Source organism: Pleurodeles waltl, chromosome 8 (genome assembly GCF_031143425.1).
Source record: "Pleurodeles waltl isolate 20211129_DDA chromosome 8, aPleWal1.hap1.20221129, whole genome shotgun sequence".
Lineage (NCBI taxonomy): Eukaryota > Metazoa > Chordata > Amphibia > Caudata > Salamandridae > Pleurodeles > Pleurodeles waltl.
Genome location: NC_090447.1, coordinates 166665645 through 166690568, shown reverse-complemented (window position 1 = coordinate 166690568; position 24924 = coordinate 166665645). Strand labels below are relative to the sequence as shown.

The following is a 24924-nucleotide window of genomic DNA, read 5'->3' as shown; positions in this document are numbered from 1 at the left end:
AGGTGAGCATAATTAATCACGTTACTCCTTATTTTTGTTTTTAATCTTGGTTGCCATCACATTTATTACTGATTAAAACCATGAATTATCTCTGTTGACAGTAAACCAATTTTAACGTTCCATTCTCTCCAACATTTGCTCGGGTACCTAAAATTGGGTATCCCATTGACAATTATTCGATTTTTCATAGCTACTATTTGAGCAAAGTGGTTAAGAGCACCCCTTCAGGGGAGCCCGCCAGGCATTGCAGTACCAGCCTGACGAGGAGCTTTCCCAATGATGATGCCAGGCATTCATTGTGATGCATGAGGGTTCTTGCTCCTGAATGATTTGGTTCGCCTGTGTGAATCTTCCGTGTGCTTGGAACAGTGTACCAATTTTTGTATAAAAGATTTATCTTGCCAGTCAAAATGACAGATTAAATCAGTGCTACAAGGTGCAGTGGGAAGGCCTGACATGTTTGCAGTGCTACTTTAGTGGGTGGCATTAAAAGTGCTGCTGCTCACTAGTAACATTTAATTTACATACTCTGGCTATAGGTAGCACCATTTACTAAGGGCTTACAAGTAGGTTAAAAGTGCTTAGTAGGTGTAGGCCAATTCTACCATGAATTGAGGTGACAGCACAAGCAGGTTAACACTGGTTAGTAAGGGTAAAGAGCACAGAGTGATAATGCCAACAAAAAACAGTTTAGCAAAGTAAGGGAGTGAAGGTAAATGTTTGGGGATTGCATTGCCAAGGATGTCAGGTCTAACAAGGGGGCAGGCTTAGGTGTTAGCTACATTTGCCTGTGACAGAGAAGGCCCTTTTGAAACACTCAAGTTACTGGGCACTGCCCAAAGGCCATTCTCTAAAGGAGGAAACTCCCTCACCACACCAAGGGAGTTTTGGTTATTGTCTGAAACAATACATATTTCACTACATGGGAGACATCAGCTGCCATATGATGGTTGGAAAGCACAGAAAGGACTAAGAGGTTTTATGTAGGAAATTGAAACCTTTTCAAAAGTACCTGTTGCTTAACAGTTATACAAAAATGGATTTTACCAACAATTGGTTTTTGAATGACTATACAAAGGAGCCCTTGAAGGATTTCATAGCTGCAACTTTAGCATGTATTAAATGTAACAATGTAGCCCAGTGTTTCCCTATGGAAGCAGCCAGCCTTGCTACAGTGAAAATAGCTTTTGTGGATATTTCACTTCAAGAACATTTTCAACATTACATTTTACATGTCCTACTTTTACATACATCCACCTTGCCTTTATCAGTAATAAGGCCTAATTAGGGATTACATTCATATATAAAAGGAACGTTTAGGCCTGTCAAAAGGGGTTATTTTGACAGGTTGAGTTTGCAGTTTAAAACTGCCTGAGGCAAGTTACCAGTATGTAGCTACAAGGCTGTGCACGCCTGTAGTCCCTCACATGCAGCCTACAAGTTTCTGCAAACGTGTGTGCATAAGTGTTCACCTGTAAATAGCTCAGTGTTCCTTACCCTAGCTGATCTGCAGTGGCTTTACCTTAAAAGGTGGAACACTGGTGGTAAACAAACTCTGTAAAATTCTTATGAACGTTCTGGGAGTGAGACTCAGTGTGTGAGACTTACCTACAGTAAAGGTCCATAAACTGATTGATCAAAAGCAAACATTCCTGGCAGAATAGATGAAAAGAACCCATTTTCAACAGTCTGGGATGTTACTCTATTCTGTTTATAGTCGTAAACCCTTCCAGAGATGTAAGTTACACCATATATGTGAAGTTGATCAATTCTTTCCTGCCTCGTCTGTCATTCAAAATGGTGATTCTTCAGCCCACTCTCCCCTTAAAGTCGAGGCTAGTAGGACTGTGTAAATGACAACAATAACTTCAGAATAAAGAGACTTAGGGCTGATTTAGATATTGGCAGATGACAGATACCCTATCTGCTGACATCTAAATTCCATTGGATATAATGGGATTTCGATTTCGGCGGATGGGATATCCGTCACCGTTGTGGAGGGGTAACCCTGCCACAAATATCTAAATCAGGCCCTTAGTCTACCTACACAATCAGTAATTGCTGGTTTCTTTTGGCTAGCTCACAGTACCCCATCCACACACCTAAACTGAGCAGGATAAATAGATGTTATGGGTAACCTCGAACATGGTATTCCCAAGGAATCAGTGGAAATAGATCTAACCATTTTATTTGGTCACCTTTGCATGCCCAATGTAAGCACAAGAAAGATACAAAAATGCATTTTCAAAATGTTTATTGAAATTATCATATTTCTTGCATACAAAGCATGAGCTGAGATTATCAGAAAGGTGACACATTATTGTAATCAGCATTGTTACAATGGTAAACTATATAAATAATTCAAAAGTGTTATGTTGGCTCACTCCTATCTGTATCTAATACTATACTAAAGAGACCAAAGCTGGAGTACCCTTCTGACAGATCAGTTGGTATAGTATAACCCTCATACCTTGGTCTTAGATGTCAGGAAAGAGTACAAAATCAAAAGAAACCCCTCAGAAAAAAGTGACTGGGTTTAAGCAACCAAACAATATGAAGATTTCCTCTTTCTAAATTGCTTTCACCATAGATACACTCACATGCAGTCTCCACACTCAAACTGATTTGATACCACTGGAATTTTCAAAATTCCTGTGGCATCAAATCAGTTTGAATGTGGAGCCGGAAGTGAGTATATCTATAGTATAAGCAATTTAGAAAGGGGAATTCTTCAAATTGTTTAGATGTCAAGAGCCAGTCTCAGTGCACAGGTTATCTTCCTTAGCAGGATGGAGATTGGAGTCAGTGGGACTGCATCTCGGACACAGTTCACAGCGTTTCCAGGATCAACTGATATGAAGTGCTACTCTCAATGATTGTAGCAAGGATGCTGTGTGTAAAATAAACTCTTCTCCTGTAGTACTGTGACAAAGGTTCACAACATCCACTTTGGTTTGTCTAGCAAAAGTGTTTTGTTTCCTAATGAGCACAGAAAATTAAAACAAAAGTCATTGCATACTGATTGTATGTCCCTGGAATAGATGTGCAGTCTACAGGGTGACAATGCCTACCAAGAATAAAACACGTAGGTAGCATACCCATGTGTTAGTAGAAAGATATGTGAAAAGTGACCATTTGGAAAAGATGTCAAGTTAAAAATGTGAATCTAAGATGGAGACCTAACGCTGGCCATGCAACAAGTCATCTTCTCTCCACCAAGAAAGTTGAAGTTGGTATTGCAGTTGTCAACCCTGCTGATTTGACTGAAGCTTCTGCTCGGGACTGGTTGAAGGGTCAAGTTGAGATCGTGGGTCGTCTGCTGGTGTTTCCTCAGGCTTGCCAGTATTCCATCAGGGTGGCAAAGGTAGTATCCTCTGCCACCCTGAGGGAGTACAATTCGTCAAACCCGAAATCAGGCCCTAAATTTCCAGTGTAGAATATGAATTTGGCTGCAACCTTAACTGGGAATAGTACGTTTTGTGCAGCACCTTGGACTGTGGCTTCCCCGATGTTAAATCAAGAATTACCTCATGCGTGGACTACCCTTGTCAGATGGACAGGAAAGAGCCGGTGTTTAAACTTTTTAAGATCATTGTCTTCATTATATTTTCCTTCCCTTTTCCTCTGGTTGTATAAGAAACTTTTACTATTTATAATTTCTCATGTAAAGCCGAAAAAGCATGCCTAACTAAATAGCACTTACTGAACTTTAAGGATTTAAATGGCAGTTGTGGCTTCGATGGTGTCATTGCTTTAAGGACACGTACAGCTCCCTGGAAATAAATCAAAGAATTATCTCAAAATGTTACAACAAGAAATCTTCCATAAAATAAGACGTCTACGTAACGTATCGAATTGTTATCCACAGTAACAACATGGTATGCAGACACACTGCCAATCTATTTACATTAGGATTTAAGGTACATGAGTTGAAGGAAATCGCGTTATTGCTCTTGCCCTGCGATATATTTTTCCTATACTGTCCCGCCATCTGTTGATCAAATAAATATAGCGTCCCTTGGTACAAGATGCACAAAGGACAGAGATTACGTTGTGTTGTGAACGTCACATATCCCAAATGAATGGGCCTTACTAATTTTGTTAGTATAGTTTGCTTTTCTGTTCATGCGTCTCAAGCATGAGTGAGTGTCATATGATAAACCGTGGTCTTCACACATTCCCGAAACTTTCTTCTGTGTTGGCTTTCAAGGGTTTTGAAGGGTACAAGAGATGTATGGTTTGCCAATAGCTCGTCTATCTCATTTATGAAAGTTTATTTTTTAGGGTTTTTTTGTGAACTGGGAAACCATATCATGGAACAGACAGAAGCATGGTATCTATTATTGCCACTGTTATCGCGGCTCTCTGTCTGAAGCAAAATCGCCTAAGAGATAGAGGCACGATAACAATATCAGCTAACAGGCAGGGAGCCAGCATTACAACTGTTCCCATTATTATCTTAGCTCGCTGTTGTTAGCTGGGATTGTTTTCTGCTAGTACGCTGTACAGCCATGCACTCAAAAATACTTTAAAAATAGAGAACAGTTATTTCAGATCAGAAACAAATAATTGTTTAGCAAGTAATTGCTTGACGAACACTTAGGAATCCGTAACCAGTTTTGTTTGATGGGGGGGGGGGAGGGCATTTTTTGTAGGATTTAACTTGTTAAAGGTGATACCCTTAAGAAAGGTGGTGCTTGACCAGTGTCCTAAGTTGGAGGCACTTGAGAATGTGTGCTGATGCAAAGTCACCCAAAGTGATGTAAAGTTGCTCAGAGTGCGGATTTAGAAATTACCCTGTTTTATAATACAAGTTTGCCTAAAAGTACTGGCGGGCACTAGGTGTCCCATGAGTGGTACATGGCTGTTCCTACTCTGGCTTGATTTTGACACAAAGCCCGATCTTCTAACATTTGCAGAGAGGGCTTTGAGCGCAAAGCATGGAGGGTAAGTATTCTTTTCCCAAACGTTTCCTAACTTTGCATGTGTGTTGTGTTGTACAACACACTTGATTGGTTCTGTTAATTAGACACTTTGCTGAGATGACTTTATCCTGAAAGGACTATGATACAGCCTTTGCAATATTTATAATAGCGCCCTCAGAAGACAAGTACAATCCAGGTATCTAGTGGATAAAAGGATTGTATCAAGTGAGAAGATGATTTGGTGAAGGTACCTTAGTCTGACGGAACTCTGATTCAGTCCTCACATGGCTTCAGTGTGGTACACAATCTAGGAGTGCCAGGCGGTACCTACATTATCAGCTATTACTTCACCCTCTTTCACTGCCACTGACAGATGACTGGTGATGAGCAGCTAGCTCATGAATATGCACCAGCATCTCGCCTAGAACTCCAGATGAATTAGTGGTAGGGGTGGGTATATAGATCACAGTACAGCATTGCTATGTGGGTGAAGTACTGTGTATATATGTGTGCGTGTGTGTGTGTGCGTCTGTGCGTGTGTGAGAGAGAGATGGGTGACTATGAGAAAGTTAGAGGAAGCGTTCACCTGCTGTCTGCATCCCTCAGCCTTTCAGTATCCCAGCTAGCAATGATCTGACATTTTCATCAGAATATGCGTGCCACTTGGTGACCTCTCTTGGAAAACGGGTCTACCAATGTTGTTAGGTGGCCCACGACTGGCATAGTGGTGATAGTTCATTGTAAAATGGAGGTACTTCTTGGCATAGTGTGGGCATGAATGGCAAATGTGGTGCACATCCAACATAATTGTAGACCTGGCATATTGATGACAGTTCTATACATATTGTGAACCACCATGGAATGATGGCATACTTTGATTATTATTTTAACTTTGACATAATGTTGGCATTTCCTGACACAATGATGGTAACCATTGCATGATGGTGCCCACCCTAGCACAATTCAGACCCTGATTCTTGTCATGAAGGGGACACCGGAGACATGAATGCGGAAACGTCTGACATACCATGAGGCCTGGCATCATAATGATTATTCTTTGCATACTGTGGGCATTGCTTTTGCGATGGTGCTCCCACTGGTACAATACTGGTGTTAATTTTTTAGTATATTATGGGCATTATTGGAATTAAGATGTTCACCCCTTGTGTAATGATGTCCCTGGAAAAAATATACTCATTCTTGGAATTTTATGGGCATCCATTGCATGTGGTACCCACCTTCATCTAATGCTCGCCATGCCATGTTGCTGATAGTTACCGCCATATTTCTGGCACCCTTGATATATTAGAGGTGGTCTCTTTTATAATGCTGGTATTGGACCTTGATAAAGTCAACTAGTTTTTCATCACATTTTATGATTTTTTATGCTTTTATTTTTCCACTGGCATTCATTTGCATGATGATAGTGATTTCTGGAAAATGCTGCACCTGGAATCATGGTAGCAGCTCTCGCAAGGAGCATGAACTCACATTTACTGACATACACATGTAAATACATATAAATACTATTTTAGCGCTTGAACCTCGAAAACAATTATAACAAGCCCCATCGAACAATTCATCTAATCACTCATCAACTTACCTATTCAACCATCTATTCATCGCTTTAGGCACTCTTCACACCATTTCATATAACCACCTGTCCATGCACTCACTCGTAAACACCCAGAAGGTCCTCAAAGAAACCATTTTAACTATAAAAAACAACCAATTATCTTTATCAACTATTGGTAAGAACGTGTATCTCTCGAATCCATTGTTATGTTATGTTATGTTATATTATTTATAAAGCGCATGGCTACCAATAGGCTTCCCAGCTCTAGGGGACTACGAACCAGTACAGACAGAGAAAGAGTACTCTACACCTAAAACAGCCAAGTTTTTAGGGACTTCCGGAAGTTATATTCATTGGTCGTCATGCGCAAGCTAGTGGAAGAGAGTTCCATAGATTGGCTCCTCGGTATGCAAAAGTGGCACCTCCCCATCTAGATTTTTTTATTCTGGGGAGGATAGCAAGGGCCACTGATGCTGACCTAAGATCCCTATTAGGCCTGTAAAAATAAGAAAGGGTTCTCAGTATCTGGGGGCCCCTGTTGTGGAGGGATCGGTGGATACAACACAAAACCTTAAATTTGATTCGTTGATCAATGGGTAACCAATGTAGTAGGTTCAATCCTGCCGTTACAGAGCTCCTTCTGGGGATATCCAACAAAAGATGGGCTGCCGCATTTTGGACCCTCTGTAATTTATTCTTGACATATAAGGGTGACCTAGCAAATAGACTGTTTCCGTAGTCCAGTCTAGAGATAATTAGAGCTTGAACAATAAGCTTTTTTGCCACAGGAGGAAAAATATGCAAGACCTTTCTTAGAAGTCTTAAAAGGCCAAAGCAAATACCAGATATATGCTTGGCGTGGTGGTCCATCGTGAGGGATGGATCCAACCATATCCCCAGGCTTTTGATATGTTCCTTTGGGGCCGGAAGAACCCTCCTGGGAACATCAATCTCCAAAGGCTGATTGGGTCCAGGTTTATGACCCAAGAGCATTCTGCTGTCCGTCATCCAACCTGCTACGGCTTGCAGGCAGGAGGATAAAGAGGCTACGTCTTGTATAGAATTAGAGTTTAATGAAACCCCCAATTGCGTATCATCAGCATAGGAGATTAATGAAAGCTCCAAGGAGTCCACCAACTTAGCCAGAGGTGCCATATATATATTAAAAAGCGTGGGGCTGAGTGATGAGCCCTGTGTTACCCTGCAGATGTTGTGAAATTTGGCTGAGAGGTGGGATCTATCTAGGACCTGGAAGGACCTGTCTTTTAGAAATGATGAAATCCAGGCCAAGGCATGCCCTTCAATTTCCAAATTTCTCATCCTCTGACCTAACACCTCATGATCCACAGTGTCAAAAGCTGCGCTCAGATCTAAAAATATGACAGCTGTGATCTTTCCTTGGGCCATGCTCTTCCTGCCTTCTTCCAGTACGGCTATGAGTGCTGTTTCCGTGCTGTGTTGGGGTCTAAAGCCTGTCTGGGTGGGATGCAGACAGTTGTTCACTTTCAAAAAGGTAAACAACTGCTTGTTAATATATTTATCTAGGATGTTAGCAGGACTAGGTAAAAGGGAGATAGGTCTATAGTTCTTCAAGTCCGTTACATCAAGGGTCGTTTTTTTTAGTAGAGGTTTCACTATGGCGTGCTTCCATAGTCCGGGAACTACACCCTTGGAGATGGACTTATTCAGCATATTTGTTATAGCCGTGACAATAACCGTGGCGACTTGGGCTAGTATCTGGGGAGGGGCTGGATCTAAAGGAGAGCCGGACTTGAGAGTGGTTAAATATGAAGAGACTTCCTCCGGAGAAATAGGGGTGAACTGGGAGAGGATGGCCCTATCATTCTTGGGCAGAGAGGCATGTCCTTCCTGCCTGGTAGTTGTTTTCGGAAAGTTGGAGTAAATATCTAAGATCCTTTGTTGGAAGAATCCTGCTAATTTGTTACTATGCTCTACTGAGGCTGCTATGGGGTTCTCCTCACAGGGTGCTTGAATGATTTCTTTTAGTATCTGGAATACTGCTTTAGGAGACCCAGCTGATACCTCAATTCTTTCTGTATAATAGGTCCTCTGTGCTCGTTTTATCTCCATATGATATGCTCTAATCTCTTTTCTATAAGCCCCCCTATCCCCTGGTTCATAGGATTTTCTCCACCTTCTTTCCAGCCTCTTACAGTTTTTTTCAACAGGTGAAGGTCGGAGGAGAACCATGGAGAGCTGGTGGTCTTACAGATCCCTTTTTTTGCCCTACAGGGGAGGGTGAGGTCCAGGCTGTCTGCAATCCAGTCCTTAAATTGTTCTGGCTCACAGTCAGTTCCATCAAAGAAACTGGGTTTCCGAATCTCTAGTACCCTGTTCCACTCTTTAGTGGAGAGCTTGCGCCAACTCCTGCCCATCTGCCTAACCGGCTGTAAGTGGGTATTCCTCATCTTCATGGTTAGGCACAGAGGAATAGAAAAATTATTTGTCCAAGGGAGAGGAAATGGGTGTTTCGATGTAAGTGCTGTTAAATTGCTAAACACCAAATCGATTGTGCGTCCCCTTTCATGTGTGGGGCCTTTCACTAGTTGTTCTAGCCCCAAAGCTCCCAATTCACCAAGAAGCCTTTTCGTGGCCGGCAGGTCCAAATTCTCGGCATTGATATTAAAATCCCCTAATATGGTGAAATTAGGTCTTTTACAAATTAGGTCAGCCATAAGATCAGGGAAGGAGTTTAAAAAATGTTCATGTGGTCCCGAGGGGCGATACAGTAACACTCCTGAAAAATTAAATAAAGAATCCAAAGGCAAGGAGAACAACATACCTTCCCCTTCTAATAGCTGAAGAGGTTGAAACATCATCTTGAATGTGTCTTTGTACATTATAGCAATCCCCCCCCAGAGGCTGTCCTGTCCACTCTCGATATTAAATATCCTTGGGTTAGGGCTAAACTAATATCTGGACCTGAACTTTCAGGTTTTGGTGAGAAACAGTACTGAAGGCGAGGTCTCACTTAGAAAAAGATTTATATCCAATTTGTGGAGTGCCATAGAGTGGCAGTTAATGAGGAAAAAAGAATGATGAATATTCAATACTAGCTGTGACTTTACCTTCGTCGGGTGTGGAGCCCAATGGCATGTGGGTCATCTCCAACTAATGTCACCTAGGTCCAAACATCTCTGACAGTCTTTCTGAGCAGGTGGTCTAAGAGACAGCAGACAGTCTGAGGAGTATGTAAATGCCAGAGGAACCGGCTCTAAAGTCGTATTTTGTCCAGGGAGACAAGCCCTAAGGCCCAATCTGGCGTGGACGGGCGCAGACGGGCTTGCCTTTGGTGCGCCTTCGTTGCGCCCGCTGTGCGTGTCCACTGCCCGCCCACCGCATCGCGGCAAATAAAGGTTTTGGAGGAGAGGTTTGAACAACTAGACAACTTCCCTCCCAAAATGGCGCCTGCGTGTGTGCTGGCGGCCGAAAAGAGAAAATGGCGGCCACCCTCACTAACACTCAGGGTACCCAAAACAAGGGCAAAGGAAGCAAAGAAAGGGGTAGGGATGCCACACAATCACCTCACGGCCACTGAACACGGGCCTGTGAGCTCTCAGAATCATTCACTCCGTGCTCTAGCACTTCCTAGTCAATTAAACAATAAAATGTCCTTGGTATAGAAGAGAGGCTCAAAATATACGAACAGTCTAAAACACTCTAAAATGCGGCAAAAAAATGTTAAGTAAATAAAAAGTTTATGAGCAGGAGACTCTCGCTGCCTATGAGGCCCAAGTCGGCTGTGCGCCCCCCCGCATCGCGGCGGTAGAGCAGCCCTTCTGTGATTGCTGCCTAGGCTACGAATTTGCACAATATAATACCATGTCTTTGAGCTGTGTAGAATATCAATAAATAAGTCTCACCTGCTCGTTGATTTCCAAGGGAATTCATTACGGCTATTTCCTGCAGCTCAATCTAGCTATGATGAGTAACAGAATGTACAATGGAGGATATGTTTTTATTGTAGCATGTACAGCAGGGCATGAGTTACATAGCACTGCATGGTCTGTGAGGTCCATGTAGACCATCGTCCAGCGACAGTGCGTAAGAACCAAAATTATGGTGGTCAGTTGCGTTGCACCTAAGCATAAATGAATGGATTAAGGCTTCTTCTCGCATCCTAAGGTAACGTTTGTGGTATCCGTCTGAACTAAAAACAAGTTTAACTTTACTATTCTTTAGCATTTCTGAGTTTGTACTCTAGGCCTTGCTTATCAGACAACAACATTTCACTATATCAAGTTCACAAACAATCTGTAACAATTACATTGCACAAAGCTATGGTGGTTCAATTGCAAACATTTTAGATAAAGAAGCTCTCCTCTCTGTTTCTGCACTTTGAACAAAGCAGTATTTTTTTTTGCTCAATATATCAATTTGTCCTAACAATGCATTTGATTTTTGGGGCAAACAATATTTCTATTATATTATTTTACTGTTTTTAGCGCATTGTTTTCTTATTTAGAGTTCGATGAAAGACAAATTACATTTACTGATCACTTTCATAACATACTTACAGATTTGATTACATATATTTTGGAAGAAGCCTTCGAATCTTTTGTGATGACGGTCCCTGGCCTTTTGAGAAGAAACCAATGACATTATAATGTTAGTGGCAAGTTTCTTGTTACACTGAACTGAAACTCTTCGAAATTTTTATAACATCACTAAACAAGTATGGCATTAATATTGGGTAAATCGAGACCTGAAATTAGGAAGGACTTTTGAAACAAACATATGAGCCATTTGACTATGGCAATGATTGTTTTTAAGTAACATCAGTAATCATTGCTATAGCTTAGGAAGCAGGTGCACCCAAGCATCATATGAAGTGGTTGAGTATACCAATAGGGTAAAAGTGGGAAATATTAGGAGCACCAAAAGAGTTAGGAGTTAAAGGAAAGAGGAAACACTGTGAGTCAACCCGTCCGTAGGATCTTCCAGTGGGGATGGTGAGATCACTCTTCCAATAAAGAGATTCAAGATAGGTCTGGGAGAATGTTTTACTTGGTAACACCCATTTTATTGCTCACTAGTATTGCTGTGTGTTTTTAACTTTGCACAAGGGCAAAGTGGTGTTCAGCCTCCAGTGTATGTTCTCTGACCCCTAAAAAATGAAGCATTTAACTTTACAGTAAGACAGTGGCATAACAAAACTAGAGGGGGGGGCTGTACAGTACATGGAGGGGTCCCCTATCGTACTCACCCAGGAGCTCTCAGGCCAGGGTACTGTGCTGAGGTGTCCATCTGAATCTTGGGCTCTCCCAGAAACCCCTGGGGCTGTGTGGACCTTTGTTACGCCACTGCGGTAAGGCCAGAGTATATACTGCAGGAAAATACACCAATGCCATGAAAAAGTAAAAGTTTGCATGAGTTGCACCACTAATTGTGCTATCCACTAGAGTGCCAAAGAAAATATGGCTTTAGGCCTACCTGTGTGGCTGGACTCCTACAGTTTTTCTCGATATTCTAAATTAGATGCAGGATTTTTATTTTGTTGTGTTTTGACTTTCTAACTGTTAAGTTACTGCTAAATGCTTTACACATTCTCCTATGGTAAGTTACTCCCAGAATAAATTACCGAAACTGTGTTTGACACCAACAAGTTTGTGTTCTTACTCCATGTGGTGAACTCCCATCCACTCTGTTAGAAATGGGGTCTGTGGTTGGCAGTCAGGATACCCCCTGTCCAAGCAAGGACCCTCACTCTAGTCAGGGTAAAAGAGAATCACCCTCAGCTAACCCCTGCTTACCCCCTTGGTAGCTTGGCACTAGCAGTAGGCTTAACTTCAGAGTGCTAGGTGCAAAGTATTTGTGCCAACACACACAGTAACGTAATGAAAACACTACAAAATGACCCAACACAGGTTTAGAAGAATATAGAATATTTATCTAAACAAAACAAGACCAAAACAACAAAAATCCACAATGCACAAGTCAAGTTATCAATTAGAAAGCAAAAATAGTCTTCATGTAGTTTTAAACACACACCAACACTGTTAGCGTGAAAATGTACATTGAGTGCGTCAAAAATAACCCTGCACGGGTGAGTGTGCATCAAAAATGGCTTGCGATATCTCCTTTCGTCGGGTCGGGGTGCATCGTTTCTTCTCTCCGCATGAGAGCGATGCGTTGATTCGGTCAGCACTCTCAGGTCCGGGCTGCCTTGCGTTGATTTTACACACCCAGCGGTGTTTGCGTTGGAAATCCAGCCGCACAATGATCCAAAAACCACACAGCATGGGTTGCGATATTACCTCCGTCAGCGATTCTGCGTGTCGTTTCTCCAGCCCTGTGCGTGGATTCTTCTGTGGCGCTGCAGACGAGCGTTGATTTTTCAGTCGCAAATCGGAGTTGCATTGATCTTTTCCGCCGCACGGCGTTCTGTGCGTGGATTTCTTCCTCTTAGGCTGCGGGCTTCTCCTTTCAGGGTCCCAGGAACTGAATGGGTACCACAGGACAGAGTAGGAGTCTCTCCAGAGCTCCAGGTGCTGGCAGAGAGAAGTCTTTGCTGTCCCTTAGACTTCAAACAACAAGAGGCAAGCTATAAATCAAGCCCTTGGAGATCTTCACAAGATGGAAGGCACACAAAGTCCAGTCTTTGCCCTCTTACTCTGGCAGAAGCAGCACCTGCAGGATAGCTCCACAAAGCACAGTCACGGGCAGGGCAGCTCTTCTTCCTCAGCTCTTCAGCTCTTCTCCAGGCAGAGGTTCCTCTTGGTTTCCAGAAGTGTTCTAAAGTCTGTGGTTTTGGATGCCCTTCTTATACCCATTTTTTTCTCCTTTAAAGTGGGCATTGACCCAGACAGGGAATCCACAAACATGCAGTCACAGAAATGGTATAAGCAAGAAAATGCTCACTTTATAAAAATGTGCCATTTTCAAACGCACAATCTTAAAATCAACTTTACTAAAAAATGTATTTTAAATTGTGAGCTCAGAGACCCAAAACTCCACATGTCCATCCGCTCCCAAAGGGAATCTACACTTTAATCATATTTAAAGATAGCCCCCATGTTAACCTATGAGAGGTACAGGCCTTGCTACAGTGAAAAACTAATTTAGCAATATTTCACTGACAGGGCATATAAACACATTACTATATGTCCTACCTTAACAATAGACTGCACCCTGCCCTTGGGGCTACCTAGGGCCTACCTTAGGGGTGTCTGAAATGTAAGAAAAGGGAAGGTTTAGGCCTGGCAAGTGGGTACACTTGCCAAGTCGAACTTACAGTTAAAACTGCACACACAGACACTGCAGTGGCAGGTCTGAGACATGATTACAGAGCTACTTATGTGGGTGGCACAACCAGTGCTGTAGGCCCACTAGTAGCATTTGATTTACAGGCCCTGGCACCTCTAGTGCACTTTGTTAGGGACTTACTAGTAAATGAAATATGCCAATCATGGATAAACCAATCAACAATACAATTTACACAGAGAGCATATGCATGTTAGCACTGGTTAGCAGAGGTAAAGTGTTTAGAGTTCAAAAGCCAACAGCAAAAGTTCAATAAAAATAGGAGGCAGGAGGCAAAAAGATTGGGGATGACCCTGCATAAGCAAAAAGGTCCAACACACCCCAATTAATAATCTAATTTCTTACAAGGCCTTTCTGGTGCATCTGGTTAAATATATGTTCCCTGGAACAACACAGGCATCCAGTCTGTTTTAATCCGGTGGAGATTGCAACTTGTAAATCACATAATTAAATGTAAATTATTATTCACTAGAAGTAGTAGAAGCATGTTCCTCCCTTCCGAAATCGGAATTTTGGAAACACCAATCTGATCATCTCAATGAAAAGTAGGTGAAAATATCAATTAAGTGATATTTGACAATAAATGTTTCCATTACATTGGAAGTCTCGGACTTGTCATGATCATTTAGAGGGTGTGGTGGATTAAGAGCTCTGGGGCTTGCAAATGCCCTGAAGACAGGGTTTACTTTAGAAATTTAACATATCGATCTATTGCTCCCTTATGACGTATTTGGCGCACACATGGGAGAAGATGGATGTGAATGATTATGCATGGAAAAGTTTCTAATTGGAGGAGTGTGCTTTAACCTACTCATCAGTTCATCAGTATGTCATGCAATTAGGAACAGTTAAAAAATGTACTTCTTTAGTCATTCTTTCGTATGCCACTGAGACATTCAAATATTAGCCTGCCTTAAAGAATAAGAATTCACAAAAATACTTTGATATTCCCTTCCCCTTTGACACTGTCACTGTTTCCACCCACTAAAATTTCACTGGATTAACTAAAGCACTTTAAAATAGAACATTTCAGAGTAGTATAACGTTCTCAAGGTTTGTCTTGAAGCAAAGTAGGAATCATGGTCATAGTGCCTGACATAATAATCACTGACAGCAAAATGGCAGTATTAAAAGTTGATGGAAAATACTTATATCCTCCCCTTCTACACGGTTACACAAGTTCCTGAATTGTCTTCTGTTTAAATCATGATCCATGTGGCTTGTGCTCTCTGCCCACAGCGGTGCTTATGATGTCTTTCAATAGTCAGGTTCATAATCCTCAACATTTAGGTTTAGGACATTTAAGTACCTGGTTCACAGTATCACTGGGTTGATTATCTCCGAAATGAACTTCCTTGACCAACCCCTGTTCAATGGGACAATTACACTTCTTTTCTGCATGAGCGTCTTCTTTTCCAGTCACATAACCTTTCTGTTTCTGGAGGCTAAATAGCCTATGATGCTGGAGCACTCACAGAAAATGAGAAAAATGAAGGATATTGCTCGTGCCTCTTGTTGGATAAATTACCCTGCATGTATCTCAAATAGTCTTCAATAGCCTCTCTGCAATTCATAAATACTCTATAAAAGTAGCCATATATTCCACAGACTGTCTGATATCTGACACTAGGAAATGCAACCACATAACAATGCTTACACATCCTTAAAAGCTCTTAGAGGAAGCCCAATTCACTTTTGGATATCGATAGGCTTTTACTAATTTTCATTCTTTAAAATTAAGCACATCAAACTACCTGAGAAGGAACCCTAAGATATTAGATGAGGCAAAAACCTATGGAGCTCCAGCTCTTTCTGCACTGAAAAATCCATCAAACTAAATTCTGCATCTTGTGTCGCTCATTCTCAAGACCTTTAGAAAGCATTCCCAGTGATATTAACCAAGACTAATCTCTCTCAACCCTTTAAAACAAACTGGATAACCAACTACTTTAGGAAGACGTAGACTTGAAGAATTGCCATATTATACCTAGGCACTCTAACAAATTTTCTTCTTACTTTAAAGTGCTTCTTTCATTTGTTCATTAGAAGTATTCACTTTGGATTTTATACACCTAGCATCATAACTTTGAAATGGAAGCCATTAACACCTTCTTCTACTCCTCCTATTGTTATTACTGGATCTCCTCCCTCATCATCCCTCCTTTATTTAAATGCCTCCAATTTGTTTACCTGAATGGGTCCTACCATCGTAACTTGGTATTGTGATCACTACTTTGCTAAAATCATCTCTCTGAGCACTCTCCAATACCTTTCACCTAAAGCATGTTGTAGTAATTATTAATAATACAAGATAGACAGAAAACAGCTCCAGAATTTATTCTGAAATGACATCCATATCACATCTTCATAGAAGCACCTTCCAACTCACAGCAGAAAGGCACCACCCATCACAACTGTCAACAATCCAATGTTCCAAGGATGATAAGAAAGATACAATAACAGGAGGGGGATAATGGGATGAACCACTGTGACTAAACAACAACACAAAATAGATAGAAAACTGCTCCAGAGTATATTCCCAAATGAGATCCATATCACATCTCCACAATAGCACCTTCCAGCTTACAGCTGGTAGGTACCAACCGTCATTACTGTCAACAATCTAGCATGCAAAGGATGTTAAGAAAGACACAATAAAAGATAGGGAAATGGGATGTACCACTGCAACTGCATTTCTATAATATATTTGATTATTCATGAAGAATACACTTAACTATAACCAACAATATTATTAACACAAATAAAAGATATAAGACACCCATTGGTCTCTGGCACTGGATGACCAGTTGTGCTCTCTGGCATGGTTGTAAGCTCACTGGGTGCAGTTTTGTGTCAAGAGATGACTATTAGACCCTTTGTCATCCATTTCTGTGAGCTAATAATTATCCTCTTTTATAGGTATGCACATGTATTTAATTGCCCTTCTTTTTCAAACTACAACAAGGTGATGTATGGAATGCGTCATTTAATCTCAGCACTGGCAATCGCTCAGATCCGCATTACAGTCCATAATTTTTTTATCAAAGTCCTTTTTTTAAAAATGTCATTCTTTTACAGTATTGCACTGTTAGTAATTGAGAGGTTTCTGCACTCTGACTGGATCCAGCATTCACTCCAACACAGGTACTAGTATAATATAAATGTTATTTCTTAATATAACAAGGCCGGCGTATGCTACCTATACTCATGATTCTTGATGTGGATGTTGTTCAGTGTCCTCTCCAACAGTACTGGGAGTTGTTATAGGAAGGAGAGATGTTGTTTATTAGATTCTCCTGGTTGTGAAGGGGAGGGGGGGTCTCTATTTTAAAGCATGTGGTCATGGTCTTCTCAGACTCATCCTCTTCCATTCAATATTGAAGGGAATATGGTCCAACGTGGTGTTCAGTTTGGTCTCTGCACTCTCTTAAGTTCAATATCTGTGTCTTTTATCAATATTCTGAAGTATTTGCTAACTGATTCTATCTTGCAGGTATGTTTGGTGCTTGGGTCATGCAAGGCCGTCAGGGCTTTGAATTTGTACACGCCCCCAGAGCAGTGGGAAGTTGTAAAAAGAGGTTGAAGACCTACCGAAGTTCACAGAACTTTTAAGAACTATTGTTACTGTTTAGAATTGGGGATATTTTATTACTTTATTAGTACATTTGAATGTTGGGTACTCCATTGAAGACAATGGAGTATCTCAGGGCTAATAAAGGCTGATACAAGCCTTCTGATCCAGCATTCCAAAGTTTATCTTTCTGTCTCTCCTTTTTTAGTTTCAACATTTTACCTTCGGTGGGTGAAAAGTTTCTAGTAGCATCATAGCCCTTATCCCTTCCTCTATACCAGTTGTGAAAGGTCCTCTCCCTCATTATGGGCCCTTGCCTGTAGCTTGGGCTTATAACTTGAGTTCAGGCTTTATAATAACCAATATGACCATCCGCAGTGGCCTATAATGTAACCAATTGGTATTTTCCAATCCTTTCTCACCATTGTTGCCAAGTAGTCTATGTCATGTCTGACTCCCAGTGTTGAAACTGGAAGCAATTTAGTCTGTAAATGCATGAATTTGGGTTCAAGACGTGGCAGAGGAAAGGGGATGGAGTCATGAAGGGTGGAGTTTGAAAAGCAGAGTCTGAAAGTCATCTTACAATTTATTTAAAAACATCTGCTGCAAAGAAGTTGGCAACAGGGGCAAATGAGACATCAAATCTGTTCCTGATTACTTAAATGGTCACAAACAGGATGCATTTTAAAATATCTTACACAATTAAGACACCTGCTGCAGAGATCTTTAGGCCCAATTCTAAAGGTGAACTGATACCAAAAGTCTACGTTTAGACCAAAAGTCTATGTTTAGACCTAAAGTATAACTTTACTTCTAGTAAAGTTAGACTTCTGGTTTCAGTTTAGACTTTGGGTCTACGTTTAGACACAAAGGCCCATATTTATATTTTTTAGCGTCACATTTGTTGTCGTTTTTCAACGCAAAAGCAGTGCAAACTTACAAAATACAAATGTATTTTGTAAGTTTATGCCGATTTTGCATAAAAAAACGACGCAAATGCAGCGCTAATAAAGTATAAGTATCGGCCAAAGTCTGAACTTAGACCAAAAGTCTAACTTTACTACAATTAAAGTTAGACTTTTGGTCTAAGTTTACCTTTGTGAATCGGGCCCTTGGTGTGGCCAGAATATTTGAGGGGATTATAATAGCAGTAAGATAACTCTGGAGGCTAATGCAGTTCTGAGAGATTTCTGTTTTGTCCAATCACAGTTTTGTCTCATAAGGTAGCATAGAGGGTTAATATGCCTGCTGCAAATCACATTGTGTAACATGCAGATCACAGATTTCTATTTTACATAGATGGGTGAATTGGCTACTGCTTTGGACACTGAAATCATTTTGTTACTTCCAGCTAATAAGTTACAGTGCTTTTTATGTATCACAGTCATCTCTCTATCAACATCATAAGCTGCATCAAACTGTAAGTCATAGATTAGGATCCTTATTGTTTTTTGTTTTTTTTATCTATTGTTTTTCTAAGTTTGCAAAGAAGGGCTCCTTTGGGATTTAATGAAGACTTGTTAGTACAGACAACTCCAGTCACTGTGCTGGGTTTGTATAACCCATCCTCGTGTTTCTCCTGACAGTTCACTATTAACATATAATAAATACAAGTATGGAATATATGTGATTCCTATACCTCATAACCTCATTGTTAAGTAACATTTCCTGTTCATTGATTCCCACACATTGCATGATTTATTGTGCCTCATTGTGTGATGTATAGCACTCAGACACCACACTCTGGGGGAGGAATGCTATAAAAGAACTAAAAGTCAATTATTAGGTACAGCTTAAATTGTTAATAGTGTAATTACTCATACACACAGTTAAATCTTGCATTCTTGCAATTCATGCACGTTTCTTATGTGAGGCACTGAATAAAGTCAAAAACCTGCCTCCAAGTCATAGTTTCTCTAAAGTACTTGTGAAGAGATAAGTTATGTGCCTTTGTTTCTTTTCATTCATTGACATCTAGGTTTAGGCCCCACATGGCTCCCAGTCCAGTCATATTTGAACAAAAGAAAGGCTGATGAGCCTTTAATTCAAGCCTTTGACAGTCATGATGAACACGGCGGGAAAGACCGTCGACCGCTGTGGCGGCGGCGAACAGAATCCCGCCGTTGGCAGTGAATGGAAACCCGCCATATAATGAACGAAAATCCCAACCCTGCCAAAAATCACCAGACCACCACTCCCGCCATAACTCTGTCAGCGGGAATCCCAGGTCTCCCCACCCCGCCACCGCCAGGCACACCCACATCCCACCCTCCAAATAATGATTCACAAAGAACCTCAGCGGACAGTGAAGGCCGGACGACCATTGGCGGCTGCGACCGCCACGGGGGGCAAGTGGACTGAACAGCAAGAAGTGCACACATTGGATAGGCGTATGACCCACACACCTGACGCACATCCAGAACCCCATAAAACACCCCCAGACACACCCCACAATCCCTTGCAACGAAAGCAGGACAAGAAGACGGAGAGCACCAAAGGCAGACAGCGAACGCCAGCATACAGGACACGCACACTGACCCACAGAAGAGCACTCGTACCTTGTTCTTAGCCCCGACACCATTCCCCACACTCACCATGTTCCCCCCAAACATCCACGCTTCACTGAAATGGAGTTAAGGACCATGGTGGACGAGATCTTGAAGGTGGAGCCACAAATATTCGGGCCGAGGTGCAGCACACACCCATTGCAAGGAAAATGGAGCTGTGGCAGACCATTGTGAACAGGTCAATGCAATGGGACACCATCCAAGCACCAGGGACGACATCCGGAAGAGATGGAACAACCTGCAGGGGATGGTCCAGGGCATGGCATCAAGGCACCACATCGCAGTGCAGAAGATTCGGGGAGGACCGCCACCAACACCACCCGACTACACTGACTGGCAGGAAAAAGTACTGGCCATCCTGCACCCAGAGGGACTCACTTGACTCACTGGAGTAATGGACTCAGGTAAGTTATCTTCAATTACCCCATATCCAACACACCTGTAATGCATGCACCACCCCACCCCACCCACACCCACCTGGACTTACACCCCACCCAGGCATCAGCCACCACATCCACCCCCTGCATGACAACAAACCCACTAGCAGGCCCATATCCCTCCCACTGTGCACAGTCACCCACCCCTGCACATACCCACAATGGAACGGCACCCCCCACCACAATGCAACACCACACTGGCACAAAATGCAATGTCAACCTCACAAAGGCACCCTGGAAGGCCACAGAAAGTAACACCAGCACCAAATAGCCCAGTCCTGTGCACCCCAAACATTCATGCATTTGTAACAGACATGTCTATGTCCCCCAACAGGCACCACCACCCATGCAACCCTAACAGAGGGGACAAGGAGTGCCAGTGCCCCCCAGGGAGACAGAGGCACCTCACAGGACACTGGTGAAGGATCCCTTGATGCTGATGAGATGAGCCCCTCATACACAGGCCTGGACTCTTACTATGCAGCAGCCACACCCAGGAAACCACTGTCACCCCTACCACACAGTCAAGGCCAGCAGCCCAGGGCAGGCGTCTCCACACCAGTGTACCCAGGGCACAGACAGGTGGAACACAGGTACAGAGGCCACAGTCTCCCACTCCCAACATGCAGGAAGGTGAGGGTCCCAGTACAAGTGGTACTGCCACACCTGTGTAGGGGACCCAGGCACAGGGAGCTAGGGCAAGTGCAAGGGTCACAGTGGGCCGGGGGGAGACCACAGGATAGATGCAGCAGCCCAGGATGTGATATCAGAGGCATTAGGGGCCTACCAACATATCCATGACAGGTTGGCATGATTGTGTCCACCCTGGAGCACAGTCAGAGGATGCAGCAGGGACACCACCAACTGGCCATGGAGCAGTGAAAAGAGCACAATGCCACAATGGCCACCATAGCAGGAGCACTGCTGCAGCTGGTCAAAAACCAGTCTGACACCCACCCCGGACAAGCGGCCCCCACAACAACGCCAGTCAACCAGCATCAGATGACCCCAGCAGCAGAATCATCCCAGAAAGTACCCTCACAGGAAACACAAGGGCCTACCATATCATCCCATGAAGTTCAACAGCAGGCTCCCAAATGGACCCTCAGGCCAAGATATGGCACTGGAACCCCAGCTTAGAACAAGGCCCCCTCCATCAATTAACTCTGCAACAAATGCAAAGCAACTATCCCACCCAATCTCCAACCACACATTGCTAAGAGGCAACATGAAGTACTGTTAGACAAGATGGACCCATCAATACTACCAACAAGGCTGCCACCATGTTGGTCTTGAGGACCCCCCATCCTTATGACTTCCCATCACTGTAAATTGCACAATTCACTCACTTCAACCAATAAATCACTTTTCACACCTGTAACACTGTCCCCTGTGTTAAATTGTGAACAAAATGGAGTATGGATGCAACTGGCAGAGAACAACTTTATTGAATCTGTGCATGATGGGAGTCCTGTGTGCCCAAATGGTGGCAAGGAGGAAATGCGTATATTTTCAGTCAGGACCATGCAGAAGTGGGCCATGTTTCACCTATCATTACCAACCACCCCCTATATGACAGAGCACACTGACAGTATTAGTCACTAACCCCAATGACAGGCCCAAGTCCCACACAGTTACTGGAAGTAGAGTTGTATCAGTTGGTTCCTGGAATTGACATCTTCCCTTTCCTCATCATCACCATCACTCTCCTCACCTCTCTGAGGTAGCTGATCAGGACCAATAGCACCCTCCACCTCCAAGAGGGGGATAGAATGTCTCACTGCCACGTTGTGCAAAATGCAGCAGGCCACCACTATTCAACACACCTTATCAGGCCCATAGGCCAGGGAACCCCCAGTGATATGTAGGCACCGGAATCTAGCCTTCAGGAGACCTATAGTTCGCTCTATTACCCTCCTAGTACGCACATGGAACTCATTGTAACTCCTCTCTGCATCCGTCCTGCGATTCCTCACTGGTGTCAGGAGCCAACGCAAGTTTGGATAGCCAGAATCACCAAGAAAATGGTGCAATACAGACTCGTCATTGGTATGACCCTTAGTCAGACAGGCTGGTTTCCTGCAATGTGTCAGTTACTGACAGGCACACTTACCTATGATCCACCCTCGGTCCTCATGTAGTTGTGGGTGCCATCTATGGCACCTATGACATGCGGTATGTTGGCAAAGGCATAGAATTCTGACTTAATGCGAGGTAGGTCAGTACTTTGGGGAAACCTCACATAGGACTGCAGATGTCGGACAAATGCATTCAGAAATCTTGTCAGTACCTGGCTGAACATTGGCTGTGAAAAACCAGCACCCATGCCCACTGTCACCTGAAATTAGCCTGTGTTCAGGAAATGGAGTGCGGAAAGCACCTGCACTTCAGTTGGAATGGCATGCTGATTACGATTTCCGGGAGTTAGTGCAGGATCCAGTAATGCACAAAGGTCCTGAATAGTTGCATGTGTGAGTCTGTAAGTGATTATGATCTGACGCTCCACCATGGTCCCTATATCCACAAGTGGTCTGTACACCAATGGTGCACTTCCTCGCCACAAGGGTCGGTACCTACGAGGGGTTACAAAAAGGAGCGATGAAGACACATACATAGGCACACTTGTCATAATTTGTGCACTGCATTGTTTATTGTAGTGTCTCTACAATAACTGCTACCTGACAGATATACATGTACGTCACAAGGAGGGTACAGAGTTTTTCATGTGTGCTACAATACTGAGAGGACATGGGCCTAGGTGCTTCATGTGGCTAGTGGGGCCTGCATTGTAAGTAGTAATTCATTCTAGATGCGTAGATGATGGCAAAATGTCTGCCCACTGTAGATCTGCCATTTCGTTGTGGAAGTGACCTCATAACCTAGCAGTTGACGTCACAGCGTAAGCCGGTGTTTACCGCTGTTCGCACCCTCATTGGCTAACATGGATGCCAATGGGGAATCCTGGTGTATCATGATCGCCCCCGGCGGTGACGGCGCATACCGCCGCGGAATGTATGCACGTTCGTCATCGTTTGATCACTTGACTCCCTGATCTCGTGCGGACAGGTACTCCACTCTTTGTACTGCTGTGGCCTGTCTCTGGCTATGGATGTGCCATGTGTTTCAGGGGAAAGGGCCCCAGTCCTCACCCAGGAGGAACTGGAGAAGCTAGTTGACAGGGTCCTGCCCCTGTACGCGAAACTGTATGGACGGCCAGAGGAACAGGTGAGTCTGGGTTGGGGGGCACTGTGTGTGTGTAATGGATGGTGTTGATTGCACATATGTGTGCACCTCTGAGCCTGCATGGGCCATGGTGCATGGCATGCTGTGTGCTACTGTCCTGTAAGTCTGAGAGTACTGTCCGTCCCATAGTGGACATTTAGCCAACTGTTCCTATCGTGCAAGTGCCTGACCTGTGTATTCCATTTCTGTGTCGCCCTTTTAGGTCAGCGTCCACCAGAAGAGGGCTCATTGGCATGCCATCGCCAAGGAGGTGCGGACATTGGGGGTCTACAACCAGCGGAGCACCCACTGTAGAAAGAGGTGGGAGGACCTGTGGCTCTAAGCGCGAAAGATCGGTGAAGCCCAACTGGGGAAGTCCTCCCAACGTGGAAGGGGTGCCCGTCCGGCACTGACCCCCCTCATGCGATGGATCCTGGCGGTGGCGTACCCAGACCTGGATGGGTGCTTGAAGGGTGCACAGCAGTCACAAGGGGGTGAGTACTCATTTCACATACTTCAGTCTGGAAGGATGTGTGGGTGTGCATTAGGGTTCATGCTGCTTAGAGGCAGGGACTTTCCCTGGTGTCCATCTACTTTATAGTCCCTAAAGGGTGTATGGGTGTTTTTGTCAGGTCTCCCCTACGTCGCCTCCTTAGGTAGTCCAGGGGATGGGTGTAGAGCAGTATTATGGTCAGTTGTCAGGGGCATGGCCATAGGCATAGTGAACGGTGCTGCCTGTTGGGTGTGTCTTCTGGGTGGGTGTAAGTCTGGCCATTATGTACCTGCATTCACCTATTTACAAGTGTCTCTCCTGTTTTGTCTCCCCATCCCTGTTCTCTTGTGTTGGTTTGGTACAGCATCAACATCAGGCGAGGGAGCTAAGGCACCGGCAAGTGGGGAGACAGTGGCCCACGGATCCTCTGAGGCAGAGACAACCGACACCCAAGGGACCAGGGGGTGGGAGGGCGAGGTGAGTTCCACGGGGGGGCTACTACCACAGGAGGTAGTGACTCCGAGACCTCCTCTGATGGGGGTTCCCCGACAGTGGTGGACCCTAGTGCACACACCACTACTGTGACATCTTCCACCACCCGCATTCCATCACCGCCCTCCCTTCTGCTCCCCACCGAGGTTCCCATGCCCGCCCACCCAGAAAGGTGGGTGTCTCCTTCACCCCAGGCACCTCCTCCCCTGCCCAGTCAGCCCTGCTGCCCTTACAGAGGAGGCTATTGACCTCCTGAGAACCATCTCTGTAGGACAGACAACCATGGTCAATGCCATCCAGGGGCTAGCATCAGAGGTGCAGCAGACTAATGCCTAGCTGGATGGCATTCACGGTGCT

The 24924-nt window shown here is 43.7% G+C and overlaps 1 protein-coding gene across 1 annotated transcript in view; it reads right to left on the bottom strand.

The window, feature by feature from the left end:
- LOC138249505 (cyclic nucleotide-binding domain-containing protein 2-like) overlaps positions 1–24924 on the bottom strand; it is a 611285-nt gene that overhangs the window by 157319 nt on the left and 429042 nt on the right. The window contains exons 10-11 of the mRNA XM_069203460.1: positions 11040–11100; positions 3704–3773 (exon numbers count right to left, since the gene is read on the bottom strand). Coding sequence (XP_069059561.1) covers positions 3704–3773; positions 11040–11100 — 131 coding nt within the window. The remainder of the gene's footprint in view (positions 1–3703; positions 3774–11039; positions 11101–24924) is intronic.